The sequence below is a fragment of the Chinchilla lanigera genome, unplaced genomic scaffold (assembly GCF_000276665.1).
Source record: "Chinchilla lanigera isolate Chin_1 unplaced genomic scaffold, ChiLan1.0 scaffold00076, whole genome shotgun sequence".
Taxonomy (NCBI): domain Eukaryota; kingdom Metazoa; phylum Chordata; class Mammalia; order Rodentia; family Chinchillidae; genus Chinchilla; species Chinchilla lanigera.
The window spans coordinates 8,682,679-8,703,821 of NW_004955477.1; the positions used below are offsets into that span (position 1 = coordinate 8,682,679).

Here is a 21,143-nt window from a genome sequence, read left to right on the forward strand (position 1 = left end):
CTTCTTCCCTTCCCATTTGGGAGTGGTTTGTTGCTGCTGTATAGCCATAAGCAAGGGTGTGTCTATGTGTAGGAGGCTATATTACAGAGGTAGGAAGCCTTGATGATCCCCAGCAGGCAAACACTAAGCACGGGGCACGCACATGGATTGCACGAACAGATATATATAAGGAGAGTCCCTCCTCTTCACCCAAGGGAAGATCAGGCCTATCAGGAGCATCGTGATTTTATCTCAGAGTTCTGGAGCCAGACGGCAGCCAGGACACTTCTCGGGATGCATGCCAGTCCTCTCACAGTGGGAGAAGATCATGATGACAACAAAGGCCAAGTGCTCACTACACAATGGAGTCAGTGAGGTTGAAAGCAAGCCAGAAGGGTCAAAGGAGAGTCCATTAAGAAAACTCCGTGGTCAAGCACTCCAGACCTGATTTCAGATTGGCCTCCTGACAGTCAGATTTCAGATTCTTCTCCAATTGAGTGAAAAGTTTCATAGGAATTGGAAGATACTTCCGTCTGCTTCCCTAGCAGCAAGAAAACATCCCTGGCTGAGCCCAGGAGCACTACAAAAGGCTATGATGCATGGATCTCAGGATGAATGCTGAAATTTTGTCTCCTCTCTCAGAAATACTTAAGTTTCATAGACCCTTTTACAAAGCAAATAAATGTCAGGGAATATCTATGTTTGAGGCTAAAAATACAAATTGAAATCCCGTGACAAAGTGCTGTTTCTGTACTCAGTCTTCTCATAGACAGGTACCAAAGAAGGGTCCTACACAAAATGCCCTCATGATGTATAGTACAGACTAAATACCATTTATAAGAGCACAGGTTTCTATGCATAAACAACTGAGCACCCAAGACCATGAATTATGTTTCAAGAGGAACCAAAAGAGTAAGTGAGGGTAAATAATTTGTTTTCCATGTGTGTCAAAGGCTGCAGAGACCTAATGTACTCTCTGTGTTATGAAGTCCCTAGAAAATTAAATGAGATTCTGGTGTGAAATTGGAATGCAGATAATTCTATAGTTATCTAAGGACAAATTAAAGGTATAATTTGTAGCAACCTTAATTTAGCATCCACTTATTTTACAGCATTAGAGCATTTCAAATGCCTTATTTCTCACTAGTTAATTGTTTTGGAGTTTTAACAATCATTGAATGAGGGGCTTGTCTCACACTCTGTAAGAACAGAGGCATTGTGTGTTCATCCTTTTTCCTGCTGAGCATACTCACTGACCATTATTCACCTCTGTGCCAGCAACAGCAGCTTTATGGCTATACGGGAAGTATCTCCTTCTTTCTCCTCCCATAGTTGACTGTATCCAGATATGGGTCTGATGTGGGGACAGTCTCATAAGTGTTGCGTGCAAAGGCTTCAGATCTGGTCTTTTGTTACAAGATTCAAAAGTCACCATTAATTTCTTACATTTGCCTTTTGGATAGTGATGTTCTTCTTTTGCTCTCTGGGAGGATTCACCCTGCCCTATGTCAAGCCCAGGTGAAGTGCAGAACCCCAGGTAGATAGGGGTTCTTCCCTTTACTCACATAAAGGGACAGCTTGGAGGGGAGGGGGTTACATGTCTAAGGTCCCCAGAGCAGAAAGTGTGGAAGGAATACGTTGGCCGCTGGGCGCTGCCATTGGTAGAAAAGGATGAGAGCATGTCAAGAAGGCAAATCAGTGAAGAAGCTTCACACGTGGCTTCCTGAAATCAGTTGCTTTTGGCCCATATAAAGCCACACAACTTCTTGGAGGGCATCTCAAGGTCATGGAAGGGCATGAGGGCAGGGACTCCTTATAGGTACTATATGCTAAGGGTGGCCTTAAATTCTTTAAGTCTTGGCCCCTTGCATGCTTTGGGCATCCTGTGGTCACCTCAGTTTGCTAAGAGTACAGAAATGCAGGCATATTTGAAGAAAGTAGAAAAATGACTATCAGGGGCACTTCCTATTCATTCCAAGCCCTTGGGTCTTTGGGCAAAGATGTATATGAGCTCCAGACAACATCCTATTTAACATTCTAATTATATGGTAGAAGGTCATTTTGACAATGCATGTCCAAAGTTGTCAGTTGGCACCTCCACACTTTACAAACCACCACAATGAACAATATTCCAAGTCAAGAGATTTCTTTTGGTCCTTCATGTTACAAGAAATCTATACCAAATATCATGCAGACATAAATATGTTTGCAAGACCACCAGACTAATGATAATTCAACACAAAACAGCAGCTTCACTCTCTGATGCTATGAAAATCCATTAATTTAGCAGAAATTCCCTGGCTGATGCCTGGCAAAACTTGGTTCCTCAACTGGAGGTGAGAAGCCATATATATTCATGGAAACTTTTTTTCTGAAGTGTTTTGTGGATACTTTCATTCTGATTTTTAAACCAAATGGCATATTTTTGCCGAGTCCCTAAAATTATTCAATTCAATTATTTCAAATACATCCCAACTCCTTAAAATAGATTGCACATGCAAAAAGCAAGTCTGAACAATACAAAGGTTTGCATGTCAGAAACTGGCAGAACCTCCAGGCACTGCACAGAAAGGGGACAAGCAGCCATTCATCAATTTTCTGGTCACACGGAAGATGGATGATCTTGCATCATGAACACATTCCACTAAATAGCAAATAACAAGCTTTCTGGAATGCCACTCACAAGGTAGTTTAAAATATTTTGGTAATTTGAAAGCTTGTCATTGTGACATATTTCTCCTCCAAGGGAATTTTAGGAAAAGTATCACTAGGCATAAAGTATTCACAAAATCAATCAAAATGTGTATCAATTGTGCCAGAGCCTCTAAGAAATGTAGGGGGAAGAGATTAGCATCCCAGAACCTACTCTGTCAGTCCATCCCCTTGCTTCTCAGACATCATAATACCACTTCCGCTGAGGAGTCATACACTGCAAGAGGATTTTAGTACTTTTTGATGAAGAAAAATGATATGATTTATACAAAATGGGCCGGTTAAGATTGACTGACTTCAGTGGGCCCTATGGAAGCATGTTCTCTTGCTCTGTATGCGAGATTCTACTAGATAAATTACATACAAACACATGGGAATATGAGGAGTCCTTGGGCTTATTGATGATACCCTTCACAAAGATGAATTAAAATGTCCAGTGAAGTTAGTGACTTCAACAGCCTGTGGCCCCTAGCTCTGAGCAAGGGGCCTGTACACACAGATAGATACTGTTGAGGGAGAGTTAGAAAAACCACACAGTGCAGAAGCTTCCAAACAAAATAGGCTTTTGTACCCTGACTTATATAAGTGAATGACCAGGCCTTGACAGGACCTGTCCAACTCTGGCTGCATAACTCCTCCGGGACATTTTTCTCCAAGAGCTCTTAGGAGGACTAAGCTCACCTCCAACAACAATTGGTAAGATCCTGGTAAACGAGGAGGGATGAGGAAGGTGCCTGAGCATCTTTGTCTCATAGGAGCCTGCAAGGCTGAAATAAACATGAATGTGTACAACTGCCAATGCTGGAGCACCATGCAAAACATCCCTGCTTGTTTAAACTTAGTTTTCAATTATGGAAATCATTCAGATGATTAAGAACAAAATTAATGCTTTGCTGTTATTTAAATGCCAACTGCTCAGAATCCAAGACCAGTCCTCGGGGAAACTAAAGGAAGTCTGGTGATGTAGGAGACATGCCAACTGACTGGAGCCATCAAGCTTTTCCTCCTATATAAGCTCAAATTCACCAAGCGACAGCTGCATTTCCACTTCCCCTCTGCTGGAGGAAGCTCATCTTACTTTTTAAACTCAGTATACTTATTCACAGACCAGCAGGAGGTGCTTTGCTGATGTCCAGTGTGGACATAGAAGCCAAGAGGCAATACTTCACTCCTGCTCCCGATGCCCACACATCCTGTGTCCATGCCCTGTGGCCACATGGGTGACCTTCTAAGAAGATGTGGGGCAATCGGAAAGCAGAGGCCCTGAAGTTTGGTGGGAGGCCCAACCCCAGAGCCACACAGATCCCTCACCCTGCTGAGGATCTACCACACATGGGCACTGCCTCCAGAGTGTTCTGTGGGTGAGGGGGCAGGTCCCAGGGAGGAGGAGATCCTCACCCCACTAGACCCCTCCTTGGTTTGAAGAAGGCAGTGTTCAGCCTTCACCACACTGCTCTGGAAACTTCTGGGATGCCTGCTCATTACTGAACTCCTCAGGCCTCACTGCCGCCTAATTCAGGCATCCATCAGAGGGAAGAGTCCACCCAAGCCCCTGGCTATGGACACACACTGGGCTGCACTTCTCTCACCACTGTCCTTTCACTTGCTCTTAAAAAGTTGGGATGAATGCTGAGATGAGACAGCACTGGGTCTGAGTCAAGATTTCATTTTTCCTTTGCTACAGCAAATGTCTGCCATAGGACAAGTATTCCTTCTTCTAAAGTACATTTTTAAAAGAAAAAATGCTCACAATGTCAACATGATTGATTTCTGCCCCTGGACTTTTGGCACAGGCCTGGGCATCCTAAAGTGGCACAGGCCTTCCACCCTTGCCACTCTGGGGACTTTAGACATGTAACCCTCTCCTCTCCAAGTTGTCCCTTTATGTGAATAGTAACGAGGGGCAGAGCAGCAGCACTGAGGATAAGGGACCAAGGGGAAGAGTCAGCCCTGCCTGAGGGGAAACAGATCCTCCTCCCTGTGCTTGCACCCACCACAGCCAAAAGATGAGAAGCTCACTTGGATGGAAATCTTCCCATCACCAAGTGCCACATGCAGTTACATAGTTATGCAGCCATTACTTCATGCTGCCATTAACACTCATGTAATCTCATCTTACCAACAAGACCTCTCAAACCAGGGCTGGATGAATAACCCAAGTCACTAAGCAAGCAGGACACAAAGCTGGAATACCAAGCCAGAGCCACGCATCACAAACAGCCTCTCAGCCAGCACAGGACTCCCTGAGAACCTGGACCACCCCAGCCACTGGTAACACAGTCAAAGCTAAGCACGTGAGCATCTGTCAAGGCCAGAGAGAGACAACACTGTCCATGTTGGAGGTGCCCAGAATCTCTTCAACAGCTGCTTCAGTGAGGTGTCCAAAGCACATGCTGAGACAGAATCTGAGCCCTTTTACCACCTGTTTATCAGTTAACTTATTTCTTTAACCAAAGTGAATATAGCCAACATGATGTTCAAAGTCAATATAATCAGAATGGTTTCTTTTCACACTATCAAGGCATCCACTAAGGAAAGACACTAGAAAAGGACAGTGCCACCTACCGATTCCTCTTGGTTTTCACATTTTGCTCTTCCCTGCCATCTTCTGAACTGGATCCATCACTGCTGTCGGCTGAAAGAAAATGACATTAATAGGCTGGAGGGTCAGCACTCAGCGGCTTAGCAGAGCACCAGGGAGCTCTCACACCCAAGCAAGCTCATCTGGACACTTGGAAAACAGAATTCTCTTAAAAGTGTGGTATCAATTCCTACAGGTAGTTTTCTCCTGGCGCACATTCCTGTTTATTTCAGCAGAAGAGAAACACGATTTTGCTGCTCTGAAGAAAGGTAATTTCCAGTTGCTGTCCATTTGGAGGTTGTTAGACCTTCCAGGAAGGTTGGAGAGTTCAGGGTGGGGAAATACTGAACACCCCCGCCTACCAAGCTTGCCCACACTGTAAATGAACCACAGTCCTGTGCTGCCTCTGCGCTGACTGGCTAATGGAGTGGATTACTATCCACTGCTTCTGGCACCCCCTAAGGCTTTCTTTCATCCCTGGCAATGTATCCTCAGGCAACTCTGGTCCTGTGTCTACTTTTACAAGTGAAACTGGTTTGTAGACAAGTCCTGTGTTTATATCCTGAGTGGGTACCCCTCAATGTGCTTTTGAAATGAAAGCCTATAAAAGTACTTCCGCACTCCTTAACCATCTCCAAGAAGGAAAAGACAGTGACTAAGACATGGTGCGAGAGTATCATCAGTTCTGATCTAGCAGGCTAAAGGGCTTGCACATGTCCCTAATATCTCAAGAGCTGTCCCAACCCATTGCTTGTTGTGTGTCTATGTCCCTCAGGTCACTAGGCATGTCACAGTGAAAGGGAGCAGTGGGTTTTGTAGAATGTCCCTTTATGTCTTTGCTTTACCCACCTGGGTCACATGCTGCCATGGAGGTTACAAGGACAGTCCTGCTCAGTGTGAGGTCACAAGGAGACAGATGTGGCTCTGCAAAGATGACCATGCTGTTTCTTTTGAAAATTGACAGTTCTCCATTTAGCCTATGTTTGTAATCCTAATAGTGCCTCTCCTGTTGCTCTCAATGTGGGATATGAGGCTGTAGATAAGGTAAATCAAGTTCTAGAAGCTTCCAGCTCATGTTAGCCCAGCATGATTCTCTTAATACATGTAGCACCAGTGTAGGCAAAGCTGTACATGAATCTTCCAGCAAGCTCTTCATGAAAACAGGGACATTATAGGCAGCACCAGTCTTTTAAAGGTAGGGTGGGAAGGGTGGTAGGGCTTCAGCCATGGAGAGTGAGGCAGCCAGATCCCAAAGGAAGTTCCCAGGGCTCCTGGTTTCCAGGGTCCTCCTGGGCCCTATTGATATCTGGGTGGGTCACTCCTTGCCATGGACACTGTGCTGGGCCCTGGAGGATGTTTAGCAGCAACGCTACTTCTATCTCATAGAGATTGTCCTGCGGCAGCTCCCCCACCCAGAGTGACAACCAAAACGTCTTCAGAAACTGGCAGAAGTCCTATGTAGGGATAATCACTTCTTCCAGTTGATAATCACTAGTCCAGCAAAAAGATATTCTTGGTGTTTGAGGGGATGGGAAGGAAGCACTGAAAGTTTTTCCCTTTATCTCTTACTACAAGTGACCCCGTGCTGGTGAACCCCAAAAGATGTCCTTCAGCTCCTCTGCCCCTCAGGCCCACCCCTGCCTGGTCTGCACATCCCACAGCACCCAGCTCAGCACAAACTGAGCTCACCTGTGCACACACTGTCTCCTGGCTAAGCTCCCATCCACCGGCAGCCCTCCATGGGACACTCTCGGGACTCCCTCTCACCATCCCGCCTATTCCCCTTCACCTGGAGCACTGGGATGTTACATTTCCCTCTGCTCCTGTTTCTGCCCTGTTTAAAATCTCTCCCCTGGGTGCCTCCTGCCTGGTGTGTCCAGAGGTATGACATTCCAGCTTGGTCTTGAAGATCGGTTGGAATTTTTTGTCATTCACCTGTCTTCCACGCAGATGAGGTGGGAAATGACCAGAAATGCAGAGACAGCCCATGGGAGAGACAGATCACATCTCTCACTCCACACCAGTACACACTCAAGGAGAACAAGCAGGAAGCAGGAAAATTTCTTTAAATGTAAAAAATGAGGTCACACAATTACACAGATGTTATTTAAGATAAATGTGTATAATATTGCTCATTAATTATAGTTTTGTTTATTTTTAATAATTCCAATGTGTGCAGAGCCTTCTTTGTCAAGATACAAAATTCAAAACCCTAAAGGAAAATAATTTGTAAGAATGAATGACTTTGAAAATGCAAGACCAAAGGGCCTGCCTCACAAAATAGAGCTCTTGGGGTTGGTCCCTCCACAAATTTCACTGTGCTGGAACTGACTGACATCAACTACTCCAGAGCTTGGAACATGCTGGACACTTTGCCAAGGCAGCATTGGCAAAGGAGAGGCTGTTCTTCCCGGCTGACCGCAGAGATGATGGGACAGACACAACAGGGACCCAGCACAACGAGGACTATACACTTAATGAAAGTGGCATGGAAAGTCACCAACAAAAGGCCCCGGCCCTCAACAAACCTTTCAGTCTAATCAATAATTGCTGTGAAACAGCAAAAAAGATTTCGAGAGTCACCATGTTAAAATGGTCAGAAAACCAGAAAGTACAGTGAGCCCCTGATTTTGGAATGAGTTGCACACTGGGAGAATGCTCTCATAAGTCAGATTTGTTCATAATCTGACAAAGTGAGTCAGATTCGCATTTCACCTGTGAGTCATCCACAGTACACATGCGAAAATTCACAACTCAAATGTTTGTAGGTAGGAGACTTAACTCTATGGTTATTCATCTGATAAACAGAATTTAACAGAGACCATCCCTGAGAAAGCCTATACACAAAAGCTCAGAATGGATTTTAAGTAGATTAAAGGGCTACGACTGTAAAACTGTTAAAAGAAAATGAAGGAGAGAACCTGATGACATTGCATTTACAGTGATTTCTTCAACACAGCATGAGAAACACAGTCAATAAGAAAGAATACATTGGATTAAGTCAAAATGGAAAACTGTGCAACAAAAGACTAGTAACAGAGTGAAAAGCCCACTCACATAATGGGTAATATGTTTACAAATTATGTGTCCAACGAAGGACTAATATCCAGAATATATATGAAAAGTCCTACCATTCAACAGCATAAAAGAAACAACATAATGAAAAAGTGAGGAAGAGCTTGAAGAGTCATTTTTGTGAAGAAGAATACACAATGGGCAAGAAGCACTTGAAAAGGTGCTCAACATTATTAGTCATCAGGGAACTGCAAATTAAACACAAAATTCCATACAATTTCATGTCCATTCTGATGAAACAAGCAACAACAATAACAGGACAAAAGAAAACAACAAATGTCAGCAAGGATGTGAAGAAGGCAAATCACTCATGCAAAACTGGTGGGAATGTAAAATAGTGCAGCCACTGTAGAAAACTGGCTATTGCTCAAAAAGTTAATACTTACCATATAAGGCAGCAATTTTAAAGCAGGGCACCAAACTAATATTTGCATACTAATATCCATAGCATCCTAAGGCACAAGTGCCAAAGAGTGGACACAATTCTTGTTCATTGACAGATGAATGAATGAACAAAATGTGGAATATACACAAAATGGAATATTATTCAACCATGAAAAAGATTGGAATTCTAACACAGGCTACAACTTGAATAAAACTTGAAGATGCTATATTAATTAAAATAAGCCAAACATGAAAGGACGCTTCCTGATTCCATTTATATGGGGCATATAAGTGTATAAATGATTAGAGGTTTATAAGGGGATAGGGTAGGAAGGCATAGAGATTTACTGCTAAGCCCTATGGAGTTTCCTTGGGTGATGAAAAAGTGTTATAAATGGTAGTGATAGGCAACATTTTGAATGAATTCAATGTCACTGAATTTTCACCTAAAAACAGTTGAACAGTAAGCTTGATGTCATGTACATTTAATCACAATAAGAAAAATAATCAAAAGACTAGGAAAAATACTGGACATATATTATAGCCAAAACACATGGGTATGTTGATTTATGAGAGTCCATATAACTCAGTAAAAAAGCTGAAGTATTTCACAGGAACACAAAACAAATGGCCAACAAATGTGTGAAAAACTGTTTCATTATACTAAAACTTAAAAGAAATGCCACTAAGGCAAAGAATGTTTTTTAAAAAATTGTTTTGATGATCTAGAGTGCATTAGTGGGAGTGTCAATTGATCAATCCCTTTGGAAGATTTGGCAACATTTGTCAAAAATCGAAGATGCCTGTATATTTCATGTGACAACTTCAATAATGTTGAGTCACCTAACAGATGTACTTGTAAAAAGATGGAATTATTGAGCTTGTGGAGTTTGGATTAGCTAGTAAGAAGTCCTCCATGTTTCTGTGAGCCCAATGTCTTTCTTTCTGGGAGTGGAAGGGATCACACCTGCTATGTCAGTAAGAAAGGGTACACACAATCTCAGGTTAAAACTTGCTGAAGAATCACAGGAGGTGGATTGTAGTGGGCATGGCCAATATGAATTCATGGGAGATCCTTCCTATGGGCTGTGCCCCAGAGTCCTGAGGAGGATGTGAGGTAGAAGGTAGTAACTCTTTTCAGGAATGACATCACTTTAGAAAGGCAAAATTCAGGGCCTGGGGAAGTAGACGAGAATCCCCAGATCATTCTTTCAAGGAAGATGCTCCCACAGAGGTGGTGACCATGCTTAGCACCCAAGCATTCCCAGCCAGGCAGTGGAAAACTTGTCCCTCACTTTAGGGTCTCTGCCCAGGATTCTGGGGATTGCTCCCAGGACCTGAGCAAAATGCATTATGCAAATCAAGCAGAAGCTCTGGAGTTATCTGCAGAGATTGGCAGAAAAGACTTACAGTGAGTTAAGCAACTTCTATGCCAAAGAAATGTACACATCACTCAAGGAACAAGATATCAGAACATTTCTAACCCCTTTCAACCTAGCAAGGCATAGATTGTTCAACTGAGTACCAGCCTTATAGTGTTTTTTCTGGGTGGGAGGAGTCCTCCATAATCAGCGCTGCTTAGTCTTCTTTTTGGGAGGTCTGCAAAGAAAGAAGTTCAGGATCTTACAGATGAGGTGGGGCAGCACTTCTGTCTGGACATGTGAAGGTCATGAATCCTTGGGCATTTGCTGTGGAGGTGCTCAGTGACCTCCCATGGGGACCTGCACATAAAGCTCCAAGTGCTGGAGCAGACATGACCCAAGAGAACCTGGACGGACCCTCAGAGTTCCTCCTGCAAAACTGCCATACAAGCACAGACAGCAGTGCTGGGCAGGAAGCAGGCCAGACTGCTGATGGAATGGCAAGCAGAAACACGGACACAACATCCAGGGTTTGGAGGCAGATTTATTTATGTTGATGGCACTGATCGGCATCATCCCCAGTATATCAGGCCCTGATCTCTGGTGGTCTAGGGCTTATATGGGATAATCAAGCAGGAAGTACAGAGGCAGAATGGCTTGTCAGTTGGGGACTGGTTTATACAATGTGCATCTTAGTAATCAGATATGCATCACAGTGACCAGCCGTTTCTAAGAGACAGAAGCAACTGGAACTGGAACAGGAACTATTACCTGGGCAACTAAGAAACTGAAGTACACTGGCTGGGGGGAGGGCATTTTCTGTTACACTGGCTCTACTTCCATACAGTGATCTGCCACAAGGCAACCTCTACTTTCCATGTGACAGCTCCACACAGGGCCAAGCTGATGGCTCTCTCTACTCGGCTCACAATGAGAAACTCAATCATTTACAAGTTGTCTTCTTGTTCAGCTTAAGAGTTGTGCTTGTGAGTGAAAAAACAGGAATGATGAGCAACAGAGATTCACTCCGCTGAGGGACCTGGGCCCCTTCAGGTTTCAGAAAAGTGACTGTCCCAAGACTGTAGCTCTCCTGGGCACAAAGAGGGACAAAATGGAAGGGTCTCCTGCCTGGGCAAGAACCCCAGACAGCATCACCCAGGGAAAGCCTCGGTGGGTGGACCCTGTGGACAGTCAGTGGAGGATGTTGACAGCAGCACACCCCATTAGAGCAGGGAGGGCGGGCTTCTCAGGGTTCTTTGGCAGCAAGAGCCCTGAGGGGAGTGCACTCCAGCAAGGAGGGCTAGGGCTAGGGCTTAGCCTGCACTGGGCACTCAGGCCCTGGAATGTAAGAGGAAGTATCCTCCACTGATCACACAGTGTCTCCATCTGCATGCCCTGCTGCAGGCCCCCACAGATGCCAACATCACCCCTGTACTGCAAATGCATTGGCTATGGGACAGAGGTAATAAAGTTCAGGCAAAGAAAGAGCTGGGCTATGCTGGGCCACTTGCCACAGATTGCCCGCCTAGAAGACAGGCTCCCCAAGATGTTCTGTTTTGCTAGGTCTGGATTTCCTGCTGAAGCTCAGGGAGAAAGCTCTGTGTTTGGTCAGTAATGGCTTTGAGGCAGGTCTCCACATTCATCTTGACAGGCTTCAGGGAAGCTGCACTCAGCCCCTTATGCAAGAATTCCTAGAATTTCCCACAGAGGTTCTTGTTCAGGGAAGACTCAGCTGCTCATTTGAGTACTCCTGTCCTCTGTCATCCAGGATGCCCACTGTACCCATGACATAGCACTTTCTGCATGAAATGTACTCCCATTCAGAGGGCTATGTCAAGTCCAGGGCTGGCTCAATCACGGGTCCCTACATAAAGAAATGATTGGCCTATAATGGAACTAACTTCCCCATTCCCTCTTCCCTTCTCTTTCCCTTCTTTCCCTGCTCCTGGGCCAGGAAGAGGTGACTGTGTAAAGTATTAGGATCTGGGAAAACACTTTAAATAAAGTCCTATCCCAGTCCCTCCCATGTAGGAATCAGGGGGAGAGACAGCACAGAGAGGGGACACAGCCTCTTTATCACTCCAAGGAAGGGGAGCAGCTGGGGCCTATTCACCTCTGTCCTGCCCTGCTATGCCCTGCTCTTCAGCCTCCTTTGCTGAGGTGACACAGCAAGCTGAAAGTGCGTGTCATGAGAGTATCCTAAGATCACCAGCGCTAGCACATCTGAGGCTTGCTCCCTCCTTAACAGGAGCCACCTGGCAAACTCTACAGGCATTAAACAAGCACCACACACTCTGCTTCCTGCCAAGGTCAATGGAAGGTTCCGACTTGACCCAGGTCAGAGGTGGGATGGACCCTCAAAGTCCCACTGGCAAAGCTGCTAGAGGCACAGACAGCCGTGTTGGGCAGGTGGCAGGCCAGTCTGCTGGCTGTGCTTCCTTAGATGGGGGATCCTATAGGGCAACTTCTACCTTCCAGATGGAGGCTCCATAAAGGACCAGTCTCTCAGGGAATGACTTTTTCCCCTCACCAGCTTATCTGGTGTCAAATAGAGAAGCTAGCCAATTTGGTCACTGAAATAGAGCTTAGGAAATAAAACACCTGTTGCCTCCACTGTGCAAAACGTACCGTAGCCCTACAGGTATCAGGAGGAGCCCAATATGGAGCTGAGGCACCCCATACAGTTCCTACCAGAGCGTGGCAGATAGATTTTTGCATGGGGAGAATCTCCCACCCCAGCCTAAAAACACCAGCCAGACAAAATCCTTAAGTTTAGCGAAAATCCAGAGTTTGCTTTTCAGCACTCTGGTCTTGGTGAGCACCTTGGCCACCTGGCTCTATTGATGTGGAGACCCAGTACACAGCGTCTCAGCCAAACAATGCTGGAGAAAGTGACCCATTCACCAGTCACAGCTGTGTTTACCCACAGGGTGATTTTATATCCTACTTAGTGAAATGAATGTCATTATGAATCCACATTTGTCCTGACTATAAATGACTGAAATGTTCACAAAGCTATTGAAGCTGAATGAACCCTTGCCATCTCAATCAAGGGTGGGGATGGAGGAGACACAGCAGGAAGGCTACTTACCCCTGCTTTCTCCTGTGAGGTATGAAGGCAGCTACAGGAGGTCTCACCAAGCTGCCCTTCCTTGGCTCCAGTTAGACCCACCAGGGTATAAATTCTAGACGCTCACTTGATGAAAGTGTGATTTGGCAAGTTAAGAAATCCCTACTCTTAAAAATGGGCATAACAATCATAGGGCACAGGATAACGCGTCCCAACAATGTCTACGTCCTAATCTGGAACTTAGGAATGCATTAGGTTATTTAGCAAGGGGTTACTGAGGTTGCTAAGTAGCTCACCTGGAGATGGGAGAGCATCATGAATCATGTAGGTGGGCCATGTATAGTCACAAGGAGTTTTATAGGTGCAAGAAGAAGGAAGGTCCAGAGACAGAGGAGAAGGAAAATGCCATGCTGCTGCTTTGAAAATGAAGGAAGAGGCTATGGGAGAAGGAAATCAGGTAGACTCCGGGAGCTGGAAGAGAAGAGGAAGCAGATCCTTCCCAGAGCCCAGAAAGGACACTGTCCTGCTGATGCCTGGGAGACTCATACTGGACCATTCAGAACTGTAAGCCAATCTATTTGTCTTGTCTTGAGACTCCTTATTTGAGATAACTTCTCACAGTAGCCACTGATATTCGGTACCCATGGCACCCACTTGCAGGGCTGTGGGAAGATTACAGGGAACCATGCGTGGCAGTTTCTTGCACATTCCTTCCTACCATCCTTGCCAGGATGATTCTCCCCTCTTTAGTTCTCAATCCTAGACCTCTTGTCCTCCTCCATCACTAGGAGGCATCAGAAGCCGATATTCTTTGCCTCTGTCTCTGTCTCTGTCTCTGTCTCTCTCTTTGTTTCTGTTACGGTTGATACATTGTGTTAACTTGACGAGTCTAGAAGCTTAGCTAAGTGACTCAGCAGTTCTACATCCTGGGGTGAAAGGGACATGCCCTTCCTGCTCTAGAACGTTGTTCATTGTGTCAACTTGAGAAGTTTAGAAGGTAAACGATATGACTCAGCAGGCAGCCAGGGTTCTTACTTTGTGTTCATCCTGAGCCTGTACAAGAAGAAGGGATAGAGATGGTGTTGGTGTAGAAGACCACACCCCCAGGGTGGGTAAGCTGCATACAATAAATAAGGGAAATGAGGAAGGACTGACTGCTGGTTCTTTGGAGGAGCCCCAGTCTTCGGCTTCCACTTGAGACTCGTTAGCCTGCTGGTGTAGACTCTTCGGCCTTCATCGTAGATTCTTCAGCATTCAGTCATAGACCCATCAACCTCCTGATACGGATTTGCACAGACACTGCAGTGAGCTCCAGGCCTTGGAGGGTGGGCTCTTCAATCTCCAGAAAGCAGACAACCTCTGCACGTTTCCTCATCCAACTCTGTGGCTGACTATTACAAGTCAAACTTGTAATTTCTTGTACATTTGTATATCTTGTGTTATATCTGTTTCCCTATTAAACCCTGACTGATTCTCTCTCTCTCTTTCTTTCTTTCTGAGTGTGTGTGTTCATTTCCTATTCTCCAATCCAGAGGAGCCCAACAACCTGGTATACAGTCACCTTTGCTACATCCCACTGGGCTGCACCAGACTTGCCAGTGTAGGGACAGGAGAACAGAGCAGGCAGGCCAGCAAGGTGATGAAACTTGTGACCACTTGTAGTGGTCAGAGTACAGGGGAAACTCCTACCCATCACTAGACAAAGAGGGCTTTGTTATTGCTGGAAAACACACACACACAGAAATTGTCCCTCTTATAGGTTTGAGGAATGACAGACCTGGTGGAAAGATAAAAGTGAGTATCCTCTAAACTGAGGAGTGTGTGATATCTCCAAGAACATCATGACATGTAACGGATGGGTTTGGGATGAAGCCTGGTGCTTCTCATTTCACTTTAGTTCAACAAGCATTTATCCTTGACTAACAGCAAGGCTACAGAGCCATAAAAAATCTGGATGCATTGCAAGGTAATTAGAAAATAATTCAGGCCTTCACTCGAATCCCTCAGCAATGCTAACTGGATGAAAAAGCAGACTTTCTCCTTATCTGTAGGGTGATGGATGGCTTAGAGCTTCGAGCAGTTCTGTATCCCATACCCTGTAAACTTATATCACACACACACACACACACACACACATCATCTTAACAGCAGTTAAATGTGCTAGCAATTTTGTAAAATCCATTTATTTCATTCACCTCTTGAAAAATAATAGGAATCACCTGCAATGCTGAATTGTTCCATTTCAGACTTGAAACAGGCAGTATACTCAAATCTAGAATGACTCACAGTTGAACAAAATATGAAAACAAAATTCCTTACAGAGCTTGTTATAATAATGGGGGTCAAGTCATTTGGTGAGCTGTGATAAATGACCAACCAGGGAAAATGCCACTGGTGGCTGAGGGCTGGAGGTCATCAACTCTGCACCTTTGTTATTAATTAATCCTCCAAAACACCTTCTGCCTTAATTATTTGGCTGCAAAACTCTCCATGTGGACAATAGGAAACTACAATTTATGTTCTTAAAGACCAAATCTTCCCCAGAAATGAAAAATTAAAACTTGAGGTCATTTGTGTATCTTTAAAATGGGTTAACACCATCTCTTCCTCTCTTTCTAAGAAGGGTAAAGTTATATGTCTGTCTATGAGGTAGAAAAGGTAGATCACCACAATAAACTTGATGGAAGACAAATTACATTAATAGGTTACATTAGAATTCATCAGACAGTTTTGTTTAAGGTTTGTTTCTGTGTTTGTTTTAAGGTTCATTTGAAATGGAACATCAAGCTATGAACCAGGCAATTCCAATTCCTCTCCTCCACTGACAGGCATTCCAGGCCCTGAGACAGCAGATGATCCTGAGTGAGGCTATGAGAACACCTTACTTCTCTTTAGACCTGGCATGAATTGGTCTAAACAACAGAAATCAGAGAGCTCCTATGCATGACCCTTAATAAATTCATTTCTTTCTCATTCCTATTGATTCTTTGGAGGGAAAAAATGAAATAGCATCCAATTATCTGGAAGAATGCAAGCTAAAGAAAGGAGCAAAGTATCTGCCTGCATTACATATTTGCCTTTTGCCAAGCAAATGAAATCACTATTAGGATAAAGTGTACCTTCACACGTCTCATAGGATTTGAAGAACTTACAATCTCCCTAAATTGTGCACTACTCTTTTGTCCACTAGTAAGGACCTCTTCTAAAATGATTTTAAGCACTTTTCAGAATACAAAGTATTTTTTTAGCACTGAATACCACTTGATTCAAGAAAAAACCAAAATCACCAAATCTCATGCTTATTGTCCCTGAATGCACCAACACTTTTACAGATTTTAAAGTTAAATATGTACCTGAAACATTTTTCTTTTCCAAACATCAGCTGACTCAAGCTTTCTGCAGAATGCTCTCATTATCTTAAGTGAGATAAACATATTAAACTTGTCATCCCTCAATCTTAAGAAACTAAAACCAGCTTTACAGGGGCAATGGTTTTTATTGTAAAAGTGGTAAGAAAACCTTAATAACACCATTTGCTAAGTACCTCACTATTTGACTAAAACTGGAGGCTGTTGCCTTCTGTTAGCTACATAATGTGGAATCAAAAATATCATTATAAACCCCACTAAATACTCTACAACAATTAAACAGAGCTCCTTGTCCATGAGGTCAAGAGTCCACACCCCTGGCTTCGCCTTTCAGGCAAGCATCCTGACCTCTTAAGGTGGCAGAGTTGCCATTCACAAAGCCCTTCAGTGAGCAAGGAGTAGGGCTTTCCGGATACAGCAGCTCATAAAAAAATTTATTAGATATCAGATATAATCAGAAAGGATTTTTTCTGAAAATGTTGAATGTTCTTTCTGACTCTTAGTGAGACAAGACTTACAAGGGCCTCATCAGAAATAGCTGCATTTCTGCCCAATAGTCTACTCCCCTACAACGAAAAGGAACCCTTGCCTCACCCTGCAGGGGTTTCCATGGAATTACAGCATCTATTCAGATACAGCAATGCATGGATTCAGTCCAAGATCTAGAGGGAACGTGTAGAGTAAAAGGAATACACCTCTATCTGTGAATCTGCTCTCTCCAGTGAACTCAGCAGAGGCTTGGAACAAAAGCATACAGCTAATCACTGGCGTTGCTGAACAGAGATGGGAGTGGCTACACAATAAGCATTGTCACTACACTAATGGGCTTGCATGATGCAAAGAAGAGCCTGAGCTGACTGTTGGTAAGAGCTGAGGTTTCTGCAGAAAGTGCCATTGAAACTTAATTACTGAACTCTGCGTCACGAACATAACTCCTTTATAATCAATTTCCAACATAACCAGGAAAAGCCAACTCTCAATTCATAGCCCTAAACAGACAGTTGAAACACTTAAAAGAGGTGGTAATGCACTCTTACTTGCTGAGGCCTCCAGCTTGCGCTTGTGGGGTGGGTCCTCAATGATCCTCTTGAGGTCCCCGCGGTTTTTCAGGTCCACCGGTTTTTCCCAGACAGAAAGCTGCATTGTCGGGTTGAAGAAGAAAACTCGGTCGTCGCCTGTCCAGACCACGCACCTGTATGAGGTGAGACTCATCTCAGTCACCCTCAAAGACACTTAGTTTAAAAGCCATTACCATTTTAGGATAAAATGCCTCCCCCAAAATGCCCTTGTGGCCTGCAATTTGCAGTTTGCAAAGATCATTTCTGTAAAGTATAAATAATAATGGCAAAGCCTGGTTTGACTGGAATGCTTTCTCTTTCTTCTCACGTTGCATCTCATTTGATTAACAGGCAGATGTCCTTAGACTGTTCTACAAGCCAGGACACTGAAGTTCAGAGAAGCCAAGCAGCTCAACAGAATCCCACAAGTTCAGCACTCTCTCTAGCACAAAGTGCCCTGTTTAATGCCGTTTGGTTCAAACCCTGGGGCTCTGGACCACCTCTAGCTCCTGAGATGGGATGGAGTAATTTGAAGACCATTTCCCTAGCTCTCTCTATTTCAGCCTTGATTGGCCAATGAAGATATGCCTAAATCCACAGCTCACCACTCTGGGGCAGCAAAATACTAAATGGGCCATTTTCATCAGCAATTAAGCCTTGGCATCCTGTGCACTTTCAGGTAAGGAAAGAATTAACTTTCATATTTTTATAAATGATAATCTAAAATATCTCAGAGGAATAATATGCAATTTAAAAAACCCTGACCAAACCCTTTACCTGTGGTGAGTTAGCAGAAAAGAGTAAAGAGAAAAAAAGAGAAAGATAAAAGCTCTTTTCTGAAGAATATAGCACAGTGTGTCTGTAATACAGAAATATCCAGATGCATCTGGGTTCTGCACTCAAAGTGTCTGATGAATATAACTATAAAGTCAAATAAGGCTGGCCCCTGGCCTTGTGTTTTGTCCCCTAACTACTCCTTGTATGCTTCAGAGATTTTCTTCTCTGGGCCTCCCATAAGATTTCCCTTAGACAAGATCACTCCTTCCCTCAACCTCTGCTTCCTGCAGTAGTCTAAGAGTCTTTCTAGCTTCACGAGTCTCCTCAGATGTCTCAGATGCATTGGAAATGGATAGGAAAATGTTGCACATACAGAAACCCTCTGGCTATTGTTTTCCTTCCAAGGGAGGACACTTGCACAATAGGGGTAACTGTTAGGAAATATCCAGGACCCAAACAACCTGCTTATACTTCATCTCAGCAAGTCATACACAATGTCTGCAGTTGGCAGGAGTCCATGTCAATGTAGGTCACTGTTTTGCACAGAGAAAATCCCTCCATGCTCAACCCAGCTAGGCACATTCTATGGACTTGACAGAGGGCACAGAGCTGGGCAACTCTAGGAAGATTTGAAGCTTTCCATAAATGAACCTGAGAGTCTATTGGATTTACTCTCTTGGCCAGGCCAGGTTCAAGGTTATGGAAGACAGAATGCTGGCCCCAGAGATGTCCACATCAAATCACTGGAGCCAGTGAAAGTGTCATATTACACAGCAAAGTGACTTGCAAATGTAGTGACTAGGATCTTAAAATGGGGAAATATCTTGTCTTATCTAGGTGGGCCCTACATGCAATCACAGTTATCCATACAAGAGTCAGAGACAGAGATGTAAGGATGGAAACAGAGGTGAAACATATACACAGAGGAAGAGAGTGACTGGAAGATGCCTCACTGGTTTTGAGGATGGAGGAAGAGGCTCTGAGTCCATTAATATGGGGAACCTCTACAAGTTATGAAAGACAAAGACATGTGTTCTCCCCTGGAGCCTCCTGAAGGAACCAGCCCAGCAGACACCCTGATTTTAACCCAGTGAGACCAGCCTATCTGGGCACAAGTGTCCATGTTTTAATGACATTCCAGTTCACACCTTGGATGTTGTAGGGGCACCTTTGGGCCTGGATCCAGGGAGAGAGTAATGTGAAGCAACTTCCTACCCCAACTCCACAGGCTTCTGGAGCCTTCCTGCACTATGGTGTGACCAGAAAAATAACTCCAAGACCAAAGCACCCCATAGCCAGCAGTCCATTTGTACTAGTCTTGCTTGAATTATCTTTCTTCATGACATATTTTATGAACCTACCAGTTCAGTACTATACAAGAAATGCCTAAGTCCATAACACATTTCTTTTTGGGTGTAGAATACTAACTGGATGCTTTTAGCAGCAGTTGCTAATAACTTTTAACCTCTAGAACTGCAGGGAGTCAATGTATATGGACTAGTCAATGACTTCACCTGGCCTTCATTCCTGAGGGCTACGTCCAGCAAGCAGGGTACCACACTCTGCACAGCATGCCCAGCAGCACTGGCTCAACTGCCAGATCATGGAACCTGGAAGATGTCTGACTCACTTGGCCAGCCTGCCCTCCAGGGCTGTCCTTGACCTTCAGGGAACGCTGAGAAGCCCTCACTCCATCATCCCTAAGAAAGCTCTATCCACCTCAATAGAGGAATGAAAACAGGACAGAACAACACTGTGCTTCAATGCCAAGGCCTTGCCTTCATGCTGCCCAGATCTGCACCAGGGGCTTGAAGACTTGGGGAAGGCTGCCTAACTGACAGGTTCTCTGCCTGAGTTGGCAGACCCCTGCTCACAGGCCAGGCTTGCTCACAGGCCAGGCAGGGTTTTGGCCATGAGGTGCTGGGCAGGAGATGATTAACCTCTTATGGGCCTGGAGGGAGGCTGTACCCATCCATGGTACAGAACCTGGCTGGGATAGGAAGTTTTATTGAGGGTAATTATGCTGTGCAGTATATTATGCACGATTCGGCTGTCTCATGAGCTCCCCAGATAGAGTAAGGCCAGCAGGGAGAATAAACTCCTAATAGGAATCACAATCCTTTCCTCTGGATGAAGATTTGCTGGTGGGAGCATCCCCTGGGGACTACACAATTGACCATGTGCAGAACTCTTCTCATCTAGTTTTGTGGGACTAAGGGGACAGGAAAGGGGTTCCAGTCCACAGTCAGGCTGATGGGGCCAGAAGCAAGCTCTCACCCAACCCCACCCCCATGCTTCTTCACTGAGCTGCAGCTAGAAAAATAGCTCCAAACCTAAGCATCCCACAGGCAGCAGTCCATTTGCACCAGTCTTGCTTGAATAATCTTTCTTCATGATGTTTTACTGAACTTGGCTTGAATGGGAAATTCTAAAAGCAGTGCATCTCCGCATATTTGTCCACTGGAGATTGACAGCTTTTATGTGGACCTGCTCAGTCTCCCCGTAAGTAAAAAAAGGTCAGCTTTCTATGGTCCAGCCATAGCAGGCAGGCCAATGGGTCCCACCATGCTATCTGGAGATTATTCAGCCCCAAGGTCCCACAGGCACCCATGACCCCATGGCTTCATCCTAGAGCTGAATGACCTCTCCCTTCCTCTACTGTCTCTGAATGGTGAAAGTCCCTGGCAAGGAGTTGGGTCTTGTAGACCTGTGTCCAATATGTCTTTGCAACATTTGAGAGAATGGATTCACGGTAATGGTCCTTAGTGACCATTTGTA

At 44.6% G+C, this 21,143-nt stretch overlaps 1 protein-coding gene across 1 annotated transcript in view; it reads right to left on the reverse strand.

The window, feature by feature from the left end:
• The window catches only part of Tcerg1l (transcription elongation regulator 1-like), a 198,158-nt gene that overhangs the window by 30,397 nt on the left and 146,618 nt on the right, over positions 1-21,143 (reverse strand). Inside the window, exons 7-8 of the mRNA XM_005402032.1 lie at positions 17,568-17,722; positions 5,257-5,326 (exon numbers count right to left, since the gene is read on the reverse strand). Of these exons, the coding sequence (XP_005402089.2) occupies positions 5,257-5,326; positions 17,568-17,722 (225 nt within the window). The remainder of the gene's footprint in view (positions 1-5,256; positions 5,327-17,567; positions 17,723-21,143) is intronic.